The sequence below is a fragment of the Delphinapterus leucas genome, chromosome 3 (genome assembly GCF_059928025.1).
Source record: "Delphinapterus leucas isolate spDelLeu-1000000601 "Yukka" chromosome 3, BTC_Dleu_Yukka2, whole genome shotgun sequence".
Taxonomy (NCBI): Eukaryota; Metazoa; Chordata; class Mammalia; order Artiodactyla; family Monodontidae; genus Delphinapterus; species Delphinapterus leucas.
This window is the reverse complement of record NC_143131.1, coordinates 54902071-54917213: the sequence shown is the minus strand read 5'-3', so window position 1 is coordinate 54917213 and position 15143 is coordinate 54902071. Positions and strand designations below refer to the sequence as shown.

Here is a 15143-nt window from a genome sequence, read left to right as displayed (position 1 = left end):
AGATAAGCTCCAGAACATGATGACAGTATCTCTTCTTCCTCAGGGTACCACTGACATATCTACACAAATAAATTAATGTTCTCATTTCTACCGATTCATTCAATGGGTATAAATTCATGTCAGTAATGCGTGTCCTGACTCACATAATCCCTACCTAAGAAAAACAGAAAGTGTATCTCCTGGGTGACTAAGCACTGAGAGACGGCACTTATTCTTTCTCTTGTTTTTCATGGGGACATCAAGGAACTGTCCCCCTGGCCTCTGTGTACCATACGCAGTAGAGAATGTAGCAATAGGAAGAGGTAAGAGACGCAGTGAGTGAGAAAGCGTTTCGCATTATCAAGATGTGAGGACAGGTCCTTTATTTAATTTACATTTTATTCTTCTTGTATATAGAAACAGGAACCTACCAGACTGTGATAAATGCCATTTCTCACAAAAAGTCGACAGACTTTTCTACAGCTTATGAGTGAATAACAGCCTGTTATGTTCCTCCATTAACATAAGGGAAAATGCTCTCGGAACCTGAAAGACAGGCTTCTCTTTGCCCATTCCTCCGATTAAATACAAAATTATGTTTTGAGGGAAAAAGAATTCTCCATAGAGAAACAAATAATAATTAAAAGGATCATTAAAGTCTTAACTACACTTTCTTTAATCTCAATATTAGAACTGAAGAAAATAATGGCAGTAAAAGACTAATCGACAGGCACATCAAGTATGATGCAATTACTACAGAACACTACAAAGAGGAGTAGGATTAACTTTTTAAAATCACAACTGAATTATATGTAAGAAATAAAATTTATCATATACTTAGCACCTTGTATATACTGCTGGGCACTCTGACAGAGGAATGAAAAGATAAGACAAAGATATAATTCCAGCCGCTGAGTAAAGTATTTGGCCTTGCTTGACCCTACGGTCAGCTTTCACTATTATGACAATGATATAATAAATATCTCCAAAGTATAAAGGTAATAATATAAATAGTTGTGTATTCATCATTCAGCTTTGGAAACATAACATTGCCAACTGCTTACCCCTCTCCACAATTATACCCCCTGACACTTTCTCAGATGTAACTACTAACACAAAATGGGTCTTTAAAATGACCACATTTTCCTTCAGACTCTTACTATAAATGTACATACACAGATACATATTTATATGTGTATGTGTGTGTATTCCTAAACAAAACATTGCACATAGCATCACGTTAACCTTACATGTATGGTTTAAGTAAGATTCTTTTGCAACTTGCTTTTGTTGCCCAACACTATCTTTGAATGCTAGTTCATTTGTTTTCTAGGCGCACGGTGTTCCGTAGATAACTATGCCACAATTCATTTATCTACTTTCCAACTGATAGACATTTGGGCCACACTGCTTCAAACGTCTAGCTATTACAAATGATGCCACTATGAGCAGTCTAGAGCACACCTTCTTGCATATATGTGTACGAGTTTCTCTAAAGTTTTCCCTCAGAGTGGCATTTCTGGACTTTAGTGGTCTTACTACATACAGTATCATAATTTTATGAATTTGTCCTTTGCCTTTTTAACTTTACCATCTTTTATTTATTACTATGAGGAAAATAAAATTTATTCCAAAGGGGCAACGACGTCTCTCTCTCTCTCTCTCTGTCCCGTCTTATCCCCAAACATGTTTAGATAACTTCCACTCTCAGCTGGAGAGCACCCCCCTAAGCAAAAGGACTGCTTTCCGGGGGCCAGTCATAGCCTAGTTTATAAGTCAACACCACCTGAAAGTCTATCGTGTGACAGTTTCTACAAGAGTGTAACAGAGGTAGGGCTTAAACACTCATCCTTTCACCCCATCATCTTCCATATCTCGAACACATCTTCCTACAGATCCTCCTCAAAATCTGTGAAAGGCACTCAAAGTCAAAATTCATTTTACTTTCTGACTTTCATCTCTCTTTTCACCTTTACATTCTTGTACAATCAAGCATGTACATCCCACACTCTAGCCACACACTAGAAATTCCCCCATCTCTCACCCCTGCCAAAGTCTTGTTCATCTTTCAACATCATGAGCAAGTGGCTCCTTCAACATCTCCCAAACTTTCCTGATTGGAATTAACCCTTCTCTTCTTTGCACCATCTTAGATAGAATTCAAACAAACAAAAAACACACAAAGCAGTCTTCATTGCATAGTTTTTGTAATATGGTTCTACCATCCTTCTAAGTAGTTCTTGAGGCCAAGAGTCTCACGTCTTGAATCTTCTTTGTCCCTACAATGGTTCTGGATGTAAAGATAAGTTATATATACACCACTGTCAGGTAAAACTTTAGATAAACTCTTGCCCACATTACAAGAGGAGACATGTTCTAGACTGCTCAGATCAGCATTGTTCGTGCTAGCTAATATATACAATAGATAAGTTCAACTTTAGGGAGAAAAATGCTGAATAGTTTTGATGCACTTTAGGACATGAGACCCCAAAATATGGCGCACTGGCACGTTGACTATTTTAAGGTGAAGGGATTTGAGAAACAGCATGTGCAGGAAGGGCTTTCTGACCTGCCACGTACGCAGGTCATAAAACCTTCTTGTGAGAGCCACCCTCCCTACACCTGGAGGAAAGGAGCCTTCTTATCGCTGAAGAAAAGGGACACAGAAGAATCTGAACAAACAGTCCTTGCTAACTTTCCCCCAGTTTACTACAATTAGCTCACCTTTGTCCTATACGTCTTTGCACAACTCCCTTCTCTTCACCAAACTACTGTAAAAACAATCCCAATTTAACCGTTCCTTTGGGTTTTCATTTCCTCATGAATGCTCCCATATCCCGTAAAACGTATGTTAAATAAATGTGTATGCTTTTCCTTTGTTAATCTGTCTCTGGTTACTGGGTCCCCAGTGGAGGAGTTAGAAGGGGAGAGGGAAAAGATATTTTTCCTCCCTTATAGTTCTTGACACTAACCCTCTTCATGTGAACTGTCATGGCCACGTTTCCCAAAGGAAATCCTAACATGGGAGCGTGACTTGCATCATCCACAAATTCAGATGTGGAGAAAAAAAAATAACTGGGATAGGACCCCATATAAAAAGGATTTCTCCCTTTCAGATCCAAGAGCTCAAAGAGAGGCTAAGGTTTGGGCTGACTGATGAGAAAGAACAACTTAGTGACAAAGCTACAGGGAAACCAAGATAACAAGGTGGGGAGACGCATCTAAATTTCCAAATGCCTGTATTTTAAAAACTAGCAAGACGAAGTAAAACAGAACTCAAGAAAAGGTATTTCATTACCTGCATGAGCAGAGAGAGGTGAGTGAGGCCGAGGCAGTGCTGGGGGCTGCCCATTACCTATCAAGCTTTTCCGGTTGCTGGTTCGGCAACTGTCCAAAGGAAAGGAAAACCAGTTTTAAAAGCAATAATAATAATAACGTTCAAGTATGTTCAAAGTAGACATAGCTTAGGTTGAACAATCTATCCGCACATGTTATTTCTAAAATTTTTGCAAGTCAATATGCACTCACTAATATTTGAAGGGTGGCTGTTTCCTGAATATTAGAAAATATAATGTATTCATATCATATATAACACCATCAATATTCCTCACCACAAAGTTATGATCAAATGCCTTTCTTTTGGCTCTTGACTGCAAATATGTGATAAGCCATACACACAAGTGATAAATTAAGGATTCAAATCAGCAAACCACAGGTAGCATCTGTGCTGACATGAAATTTCTAATACAAAATTACATGCAATGAAGAACAATGACATTAATCTTACAATGATGCACTAATTAAAAATCTAATTATTTAGACAAATTTCATAGTTGTGCCTTTTGTCAATAGAACAGCCAATGCCTAAGATAAATGCATTTCACTACTCATTCATTTTTCATCTTCATACTACATTCAGTATTAAGGTAAATATTTTGGAATCATAGAAACAGATTCCAGTTTGTATTAAAATAACAATGAAGGCCTTTTCTCACAGGCGCTACCTACTGTTTTTTATCCTGGTACCCAGTGAGTAGAAATAAATTGCTACATATGAGCACAGGGTAACTATTTTTTCCTGTTTCTGCTACTAGAAAGTTAAAAAATAGCTAATTTGATTCCAAAGTAACTTTCACAAGCCTCAAAGAATAACACAAATGCAAAACTGGTTGATGATGAAGTGGATGTTATCTTACTTTCATTTGCTTTTCTTCGGTACAGACTAGTACTTCACAATCAGTATAGTGGTTAGAAAAGGATAATACAAACCAGCAGGTTACCTCATTGAATTCACCTATAATAAGGTTCAGGGCACTATGATTCCATCCTCCTACACTTGGTGCCCTTATCCACCATTAAAGATTTATTGTAATGTCTTCCTAATTCAGAATATACCTGTTACAGCATTCTTGAAACAGGAATTTTCACCTAACTTCTAAATAACATATAGTGGACATAATTGAGAATTTGTATAAAATATTTGAAAGGGGGCTTCCCTGGTGGCGCAGTGGTTGAGAGTCCGCCTGCCGATGCAGGGGACACGGGTTCGTGCCCCGGTCCGGGAAGATCCCACATGCCGCGGAACGGCTAGGCCCGTGGGCCATGGCTGCTGAGCCTGCGTGTCCGAAGCCTGTGCTCCGCAACAGGAGAGGCCACAACAGTGAGAGGCCCACGTACCGCCAAAAAAAAAAAAAAAAAATTTGAAAGGAACATTTCTAAATACTATTTAAACAACACATTTCAAAACCAAACCAAATTTCTTTCTCCAATATTGACTTGGGAACCAATCCCCTCTCTTAGATGTTTGCTGCTTATTATCATTTGTCAACATTCCCATATTTATAATTTCTTAAGGTCAGGCTGCATCATTTTATTTTCCTTACTGGAGCAATCAACACCCCCTAGCATTATCTGTGAGTTTAATTAAGATCATGTTTACTTAGCCTTAAAGAAGTTGTTGAATAAGAATAGACCCTTGATAATTATGAAGGTGGAATGTGGTATTATCAACTCATCTATCAAGAACCATAATTTGGCCTATTAAATTCATAAGCATTCATAACCATTAAGTCAGATCGTGTGATTGTTTTTTTAAAAAATATTGTACAATGTATTTAGTGTTAATTCAAATTAATGTCTCCTTTAATTTTAACATAGGAATATTAAATATATCAACTTGCTGATGTTAATAAGAGAAATTATAAATGACAGATTTATATCCTGGAACTCTCAGCAAAGTTATTTGCTAATTTGAGCAAGTTAATTGTAATACAGGTTAACTTATACAAAAATGGCTATTTGTATTAGTTTTTACATTTAGTATTTGATCTAAATCATTTATGAAAATTTCCTATTGACATTCATTTATTAATTTTTATATATGTAAATCAAATAAATAAGAAATATATATCAATAGAAACAGTAGCCTAATGAATATCTTACATAAGAATATCAGTGAAATACGCTGACAAAGCTAAAATTTAGAAAATATTTTTAAAAAACATTTTAATTGAATTTTCCTAAGAAACATATAGAATGACTAGTACATTACCACAACAAGCTAAGTAGCCAACAATTTGTATTTAAAACAAAGAGAAACACAAACAAAAAATTCTCACAACTGTATCAGTTATTTAAAGCCTACCAAAAAAAAAAAGGGTGGAAAAGTACTGATGTGATTTAAAAAATGTGATTAAAAAAAAAAAAACTCAAAAAGAAATGTCGAGGGCTTCCCTGGTGGCGCAGTGGTTGAGAGTCCGCCTGCTGATGCAGGGGACACGGGTTCGTGCCCCGGTCCGGGGAGGATCCCACATGCTGCGGATCAGCTGGGCCCGTGAGCCATGGCTGCTGAGCCTGCGCGTCCGGAGCCTGTGCTCCGCAATGGGAGAGGCCACAACAGTGAGAGGCCCACGTAAAAAAAAGTGAAACTAAAGAACAGTTATGAATTCAAGTTCCAGCTATCCATCCCCCAAATGCAATCTTTCTGCTTCACTCTTTAAGAAGAAATGGAAGCCATCCACCCTGCCCGCGGTTGATTCTGAAAGCTGAACCGAGGAACAACCACTGCCCACAAAGAACCTGCTCCTCTTCATGCCACCCAGTTGAAAAAACACATGGGGACACAGCCTATGATGACATGCTCAGTTTGTTTTCTCAGTTGACAAGGTGACACAATGGCACAGATTCTTTACTTGCAAAATCTGAATTTAGCCCAAGAAGATAGCCACATATAACTTGAGACAAAGGCAAAGGTAAACGATGGATTAGAACAGGGGCCGATGGTGCTAAGTGAGCTTTCCTTGTTACCTCATTCCTTTGGTTCCTGCCTAGAAAGATCCACCTACCAACAGAAAACACACACACACACACACACACACACACACACACACACACACACACAGAGTACAATAAGTACTGCTGACTATGGACCTGGGATCCGAGAAGAATGGGAGGGTGAAAGGCAATGACAGTACTTCTGAGTCAGTAGGACTGTCTGGCCCCTGAGGGCTGGGAGGCGAGGCAGGTGGGGACAGAACGCTCTGTGAGAAGAACGTCACAGTTGGATGGGTACTCGGTTGGAGATGCTTTAGCATGACAGGAAGCCACCACCGGGAAGTGGTTTATTTGTTGGCATGGTGTTTTGGCTCAGGCAGGTGACCTGGGATCACACAGGGTGCCACTCTGCTCCCTGAGTTCACTGTTCCCGCTCACCAAAGCAGTTTCACAAGGAGCTTCCCCATCTCCTAACGATTGCCAATAGCACCTTCCATTTGTCAGGAGGATAAGGAGACAGATCACGCATTTCATCGTGTAAGTCAGGCCTGATCAGAGTGAGGGACAAAGGAACGTGGGCTACTAGCTGAGGGAGGGGAGGGGAGGGGAAGGAGGTGCATGGATTTTTGGTCCAAAGCATCCATATTCTATTCCTGCCTAGATTGTCCTTATGCTCAGAGCTCTGTATGAAGGGCGTGGTGGGACCTGTAAAAGCCTCACACCTGGATCTGTCACACCTCTCCTGGCAGAAGAACCTGTTAATTATCCTCTACCAGGTCTGTAAAAGCTGTGAGGCCCACCAGGCTGTGGCTTTTTGCAACTGTTCTGAGTAGCTGAAATGCAGCTTAATTTTAAATTACAATCATTTGGGGACATGAATACTGATCATGTCTGATCGTGGTAGGACAAGCTGAGAAAGAGAAACCCAAACAGGCAGTAATTTCTAACAATCACAGCCGACTTGAAAGGTCAACGTTTAGTACGACATATGACTGACCACAACTGAGGGGCAATGAGTTGCCTAAGAAGAGCTCCAGGAATTCTGAAAAGCTAGCCTATAATTTATTAATTCATCTTGATGAAAAATTTGATAAATTTGTACAGGAGGCCAATTATAGACCATAGCTTTAACTGAATGTGAACATCTGCTATTTCCTGATACCTTAATAGAATCTGAACACTGAATACTCCTTGAACAAAGAGGAAGACAGAAGTGGAAGAAACCGGGCATGAACAGGAGGCAGAAATTGTCTAGCTAATGTGGTATTGCTGAAAACATGTTATAAAACAGGCAGGCTTCTGTTTCCTTATCTTTACAATGAAGGGGTTAGACCAGATTAGAGGAGTCATTAATTATTTTTGTTTGGTTTATGAAATGTTAAAAATATAGAAAATATAGAAAAATAATCAAACAATTCTCACCACCTGAAATGAACAATGGTATCATTTTCTGATGTTTATTCCCAATCTTTAGTATATATATGTCCTTTCAGTGGCTGGGAAGGCTTTGTGCAGTGAACCTCCCGGGGATTATCTGGTTCTATAAGGGTGTACACCTTTCACTGTCTTTCTAGTGACTAGGCTACTTTAAACGCTGTAGGAGTTGCAGTTAAGTTGGAGAAAACTAGTAGTAATACAAGTGATTCTTGTCCATAATAATGTAAATGAATTTTGTCTTGTGCAAATACAGTTAATATCCACCCACAAAGAGATGACCCCAAACATTTAATATCATTGTCCTACGAGATATTAACTGGTTTTGTATCTATTAGCAAATTTTATTTCATCATTTCTGATTATATGTATATAATATATACATTTATATATTTTTAATATATATATTTTATGTATATCGTTTTCAAAATCTCTTACTGTTGTCCTCATTAATAAGTTAAATAAAATCTCTCACACATGTTTATTTTATATTTGTATGACAGTCATGTTTTTGACTTTTTGGATAAACTGCACTTTAGCACACACTATATATTATAGATATTCTGTAACTTACTTTTTTTTTCACTCAACATTATATTTTTGAGATTTAACCATGGCAACATAAATATGGGTTTAATTCATGCCTTTTTTAGATTATTCATTTGAAGCAAATTTTAGGATTATTAAATGCACTAAAATTATGTATATCATGGACATTTATTTTCTTTGTGCAACACTAAATATCTAGGCCTCTGTGTATTTGCAAATCTGATTGTAAAAGCCTTGAAAAGTATCTTCGAGGCTGAATTTGAAAGAAAAATTATTATCATGCAACATAAAGCAAGTCTTCCTTACAATTTTCTTTGGATACTTCTCCCCCAAATCCTTAATTCCTTCAGATGCTGCCTTGCCCTTCTCTCCATGTCTGTCTTCATACTATTGTCTTCTCCAGAAATAACTTTTTTGTCTTTCATATGTAAATCAATCTACCCTTCCTCTGGGCCTCTTGTCTACAGCTCTACCCCTTTTCCTGTAGAGCACAACGAGGCCACAGCTGGTAGCTGGCTGGATAAGCTTTAGTGCCCCTCAGAAGGCAACAGGAAGCAAAGCATTAATATTCGTGTCCGTGACATACTCTGTTATTTAGGTGAAGTTATGCCACTGCCGATGTCTTCCCTATGGCCCATGAAATCAGGGCTCCCCCCAAGGTTCCACTGATTCATTCAACAAATTACTTTTCGAGTTCCTAATACATGCTAGGTACTACTCTAAACAAACAAATATCCCTGCTGTCCTCTAGAGACCTGTATTCTAGAGAAGGAAGCAGATAATAAACATAATAAACTAGTAAGATGGTATGGGAGATGGTGATGACGTTTGTAGTACGAGGGATGGCGATGGAGAACAATGACGCAGAGGGTAGGACATGGAGCACGGATGCAGGAAATCACAATCTTAAACAGATGGTTAGGGAAAGCCTCGTGGTGTGGGGGGAAGGGGGGTGCGGTGTCTGAGTAAGACAGGAGGATGAGGGAGTGAACATTCAGGAAGAGCAAAGGCCCTGGTCAGGTGTGCTCCAGGACCAGCAGGCAGGCCAGCGTGCAGGAGGGGAGCTGGCCAGAGGCGAACAGCCAAGACGACGGTGGACAGAGCCCGGGGCCACCTCTGGGGCAGGTGCAGGCCACAGCACGGAGACTGGTTTTACTCTGGGTGAAAAGGGAAGCTGTTGGAAGGTTTTAAACACCATCTGAGTTTTGTTTTAAGAGAATCATTCTGGCTGCTAGATTGCAATAACCAAAGGAGGAGGGAGAAAGGCCAGTTAGGGAGCTAAGCGGACGGGCATGCCTAGTACACCCCATCTCCTGTGACTCAACTTCAAAATACAGCATTTTATTTTAAAAACTCAGGCCAAAATCACCCCCAAGATTCAATGCAGGTATGAGAGCAGTCCATGCTCTTTTGTACAGCCTCTGAAACACTGGAGAAAGAGCAGGTCGCTAGAACTGTGGTGACTGCCAAGCAGAGAGCTTCAGCCCTCTGCATATGGGCATCAATGCAATGACCAAGTTTATCGTCATCCGGGGTATATTATTGTGAATGCTTAGTATTGATACTATCGGCTTGACACTTGAACTTAACTTTTCCGTTAGTAGAAAAACTCCTTTTAAAAGGCATTAATTATAATGGAAATGAATGACTGCTCATACTGCTTTCACCTAGGAGCAAAAACATTTGGCTAGTTACATGCCTAGAGGAAGGTATAGGTCTCCACGCTTTCAAAAATTCTGAGGAAAATATATATATTACTGTATACAGTACTTCTTGTAAATATATCTAATCCATTAAGATAAGCCCTTGGTGAGGTCTAGCCCAATTTTCTTTGTAGAGGAAGAGAGAGATGGCTGAACATACAGATATCGGCAAGATGCTATTCAATGTAAAAAACATTTATGGGCAAGTACGATGGGCAATAAGAAAATGAAGAAAACACTCTGAAAGTATAAAAGAAGAGCTAAGAATGATTCGCAGATAACTGTATTCTAAGGCAGAAGCTGGCAGAGTTGTACAAACAAAAATGTGTTGCTATCTGAAGTGTGAGATAAAATCCCCATCAGCTTTGAAACGTATTTTCATAACTAATAAGCACTGGAATTTTATAGTATACACTAAGTATGACAAATTGTCCCTCCATTTCATAGGTCTTCCCTAAATAACCCCTTAATCTTGGTGATCTGCCTGACACAGAAACTTTTTTTAAACCTGTTTCATCTCAGTTATTCCATTTGTGGCTATTTCAAAGTGACATACATGAACACAGCTATCTCTATGTGGCTGACATGGTGAGCCCTGATGTCATATGTGAACATGTGACTGATGGGGGGCTGACGTGCACCATGTTGCACCAGAGTGACCCTGGAAAGCAGAGCATCTACTCTGTGGTCACTCATTCATTCAGTAAACATAACCAGGGATTCCACCTGGATCTTACCATCTAGGATAGGGGATAAGATCCTTGAGGTCAAAGATTATATCTTCTATCATAGTGAATCTCTTTGGATACCCAGAAAAATACAGAAAATAAAAATGACTTGAATAGAGATTCAGTAAATATTTTTGAATAACTAACTAAATATGGTTCCTACCATTAAGGAGTTTCTAATTTAACTTGGAGGACAAACATAGTCTAATCTATAAGACTAAACTGATCTAAGACGATATTATAGTCTAATTCTACTAGCTTGATCAAGGCAGTGTATAACAGAAAACACAAAGAGCTGACAGGTTTATGTGATGTGAAGCATCTTACTGAGAAAACCTACATACACGTCATTCTGAATAAAAATTACAATGGGAAATCAGAGGAATGAAAAGAGGGGCATATCACAATGGTCAAAGTCAAGCAGGAGCTGGTAATGATATGGGATTTATAGCAGCAGAGTTAAGTCCAACTGCTGAAAATGTTAGAAGTAAAAAGCAATTAAAGTGAGAAGTCTCTCAATACCTGTTAATTTTTTTTAGTGCAATTTATCTGCAACATGCATTATGGGACATACCTAGCCTGAACGTCCCCCAAGATTCCTAAGACATCAGGGCAGGTCACCTATTTGAATGAAGACACTTAAGGGCTGGAACAGTCAATGATGAGATGAATTCTGGACTTCTGACTAGTCACGCAGAGCATAATAGCTCAAACCTCACACCAAAGACACGTAATAAAGATTGTTTGTACTTGAGATGAGGGTGTGCAGTACTGCAAAGGTAGGGTCATTAACTCTGATCCAAGAGTTGAAGGGCATGTACTGTATCTTGGCAAACTGCTTCAAAAGCTGATTTGGCCAAACATTGCATGGAGTAAAAATATGGTCTAATCTGTCCCGCAAGGCTAAAGAGCTGCTATCACCTGGCTGGGCTGACCTCTGGCTGGGCTATCAAAGTGGCAATGAGTCAGCCGAGGGAGGGACCAAGGTGGTGGCCTCAATTTTATAACTGGCTAAAGGGTTTTAAAAACAAACACCTATGAGACTGACACACAAGCCTTTGGTTGTTCTCAGGGCAGCTGTGGACAGTGACCAAAGATAAGTCTACAGACATGTTTGCGAGTTAAGGAAAAATAAACAAAATACAAACTAATGTTCTTCTAAACCTCTACTTTACAAGTGTGTTTGTGTTTTGGGGGTTGGGGGATGTGTGTGACATTTTTCTTTTAAACTTCCATGTTTCATACTCAATATGGAGAAAAGTTACAACTTGATACATTTTTTTTTGAGTAGTAGAAAACCAAGTTTAAAGTCCAACTACAAAAATTACCTTTAATGAATTTAATTTAACAGCATTGGATTTTTCTCAGTTGGCCAGTGCAAAGAAATCTTTCCAAAAAAACTAAGAAAGTGGTGGCAGCATGAAACCAGAGCAAACATAACAGCTTAAATCTAATGTTCCACTCCGCCTTTCTAGAAATACTATAATAAAATTGTACGATTAACTTCTTTCCCCTGTACCTAGTACCTCCTGCTTTATTGCTTTAAAGAAATGGTCATCAGCTTTATAAAGCTGGATTGGGAGATTTTCTTATATTCAAATCTTATTTGAACATATATATGTAACAGCTGGACTGATATAATATTGTTTTACCCACTCTGGGCTTCTCCATACAGAAATTAAATCTCAGTTTAACTTGCTACACCTAGAAACATTTAATTTGGTGGATATGTTTTACTCTAGTAGGGTAATTTATCTATAAAGCTAAACACGACCCATACGAATCAAAAGCTCTGCTCCCTCTTTCTGGTTCGGAGGATTCTGGGGCCGCTCCAATCTGACCCACAAAAAGGGAGGGGGAGTTGACTTCCGTAATCACCAGATCTCCTTTTATGACACTCAACAGAAATTTATGTCAAGCCCGGAATGAACAGCATGACTATTTAACGCCCTCCCAACTCGAAAGCATTTTGCATTCACAGCAATTTGGCATAATGCTTTGCCCACAAGTGAACTGTCTCTGATTCCCGGGCCTCCACAGTCAGAAGACAAACAGACACACATGGAAAACCCACAACCGAGCTCCACTTCATGCTTTTCTGTGAGGAAAAGTCACGTGGCAAAAAGCCATCCTCTTTCTGGTATGTTTTGTTGCTAGCTGCGCCCAACTCAGAATCTTGCAAAATGACATTCTGCTAATGACAGGAATGTCAATGCCGGGATAATGGGCACAAGTAGAAGAAAATGTTTCCTAAATGGAGAAATAACAGGAAAACTGCCAAATGGATATTAAAATGAGTTGTGTGTTCCTCCCATACTTAAGCACTTAGTCCCCTACTATTTGTGTCCAATGTGAAAGGGAAGCAGACCTCTAAGGAAGGAAGAATAGCCCACCTGGGTGAAAAGCACAGAAGCAACAAGACGTCAAAGGACTGTTTTCCCTTAATTAACTGACAGATGTCTTTTCTCTTCCTCATTTGCATCCACTGATGTTTTCTTAGTCAGTCTCTCATTTTGCAACGATGAAATTGGCCACAAGGAACCAATTCTGTTTCTGAAGACAGGAGGACTGGGGTGATACCAGAAGATGCTGGTCTTTAAACTGCTCAGTATTCAGTCTGGGTAATAAATGCTCCTTGCTCTCGCCATTTGTGGGCTGAGCCACAGAATTTTAGCTCGGGAAGATGAAGTAATGACTGCCAAGGCAGCACCACCAGCTAGTGGCAAATAGCCTTAGGAAGGGAGGTCATGTGGGCTCCCACAACCAGGGCACATTCAAAGTTAGAAATATCTGCATTAGACACAGAAATACATTTAACTACATCTTATGTGAATGTATTATACATTCCACAAGGGAAAAGGTAGTTCTGTTTTAGATTTCACTGATTGGCTATTTCTTAGGAGAGTACAGTTACAAAATACAAGGACTTGCCATTGGTACACCTGGCTTCAAATTCCAACCCCCCTTAAGCCTCAATTTACTGATCTGTAGAATAGGAATAAGAATATGAACTACCTTGGAGGGCGAAGTACAGATGAAATGAGATAATGCATGGGAAGAAATTATCACAGTGCTTGGCACGGTAAGTGCTTCATAAATATTAGCTGTCAGAGGAAAACATTTTGGTCTTTCTTTCTTGCATACATTCTTTCATGCACATATGTTTTCCTATTTAGAATGTTACACTAAGGCTTTCCCTCAAGGATCCTGGAACAAGAAGCACAAGATTGCCCATAGAATTAACTTCTAAAATCAATACAATGAATTATGCAAGAGCTAAAGAGGCTGGTTCTAAGGCAGCAGACTTGACAGTAAATGTAAATATTAACACAGTTATAGAAGGAGTGTAACAATAAGAAGGGCAACTGGTTGGCTTCAGAAACACAGAAAAACAAATGCTGCAGAGCCACAAGTTCAAGTGTTCATCCAAGGGCTTCAAATTGGCATCCTCAAGGTGAAGGACATGCAAGGGACTGCACCCAACACAGACACCAAAGTTCCAGATCAACTGTCAAAACGACGTGCACCTGTCCACCTTTGCCCAATGCTGTGGATCATTTAAGCCATCTAACAAGTCTTGCTCTGCTACCATATTCCCTAAGCCATCTTCTGACTACTTCATGGAGAGGTCTGCCCAAATGTGAATAACAAGAACAACAATAATGACAACTGCCAACGTTGACGGTTTTCTAGTACACGGCAAGCAAGGGTTTAATTTGCATGAGAATCCCAAGGTAAGACTTATTTCTATCCACATCTTAGAGATGTGAAAACTGAAGACCTGACAAATTCAGAAACCTAAGATCGCACAGCTAGTAAGTTGTAGAACTGGAATTCAAACCCAGGCAGCATGCCTTCAGAGCTTGTGCTTCTAACCGTTCTGTTAAAATGTCTATAAGGCAGAGAATAAGAACTTTGAAGAGCCTAAGCCCCATACTGATTATTTTTCCTCCCTGTAAATTAATGTCTCAGCATTCTGGCCCTGTACGTAAATCAGTGAGCTTGCTGACTACAGACCCATGCCTAAGAGAAGGGGCTGCTCTTCAGATACCACCCGAACTGGATTTCTGAGTCTGTAGCCTGGCAGTCAGATACAGGAGGGAGGTCAAGTTAACAAGCTTCACGCTCAGATTGTGAGGTTTTTCTAGAAGCAGCAAGCCTGACCCAGGTAGACGGACACCACAGTGTCACCAAGTGGGGCATGCATTCCATCCTGTGATATACTTGTACACACAGTTATCAGGCTTACAGACAGACAGGTAAGATGTCACGATTTGGACATTCCTTCCTCCACAGTGTATTCTTGAGGACCCAAAGGCAGATGACCCAGCACTTGGATCATCCATTTCAAGCAGGCACTTCCTCCTTACCCAGCTGCCCCAACCAGCTGGTCTAGTCAGACACAAGTAGGAAAGAGACTTGTGTTTAAGCATGTGTGATTCAGATTCTTTTAGTCCACTGTTTCTTAATAAGATTT

General features: G+C 39.6%; 1 protein-coding gene across 15 annotated transcripts in view; it reads right to left on the bottom strand.

Annotated features, from left to right (window-relative positions):
• MAST4 (microtubule associated serine/threonine kinase family member 4) overlaps nucleotides 1–15143 on the bottom strand; it is a 569622-nt gene that overhangs the window by 116616 nt on the left and 437863 nt on the right. For all 15 annotated transcript variants that reach the window (XM_089908940.1, XM_089908926.1, XM_089908928.1 and 12 more), the window contains one exon: nucleotides 3278–3366. In XM_089908940.1, the coding sequence (XP_089765066.1) occupies nucleotides 3278–3366 (89 nt within the window). The remainder of the gene's footprint in view (nucleotides 1–3277; nucleotides 3367–15143) is intronic.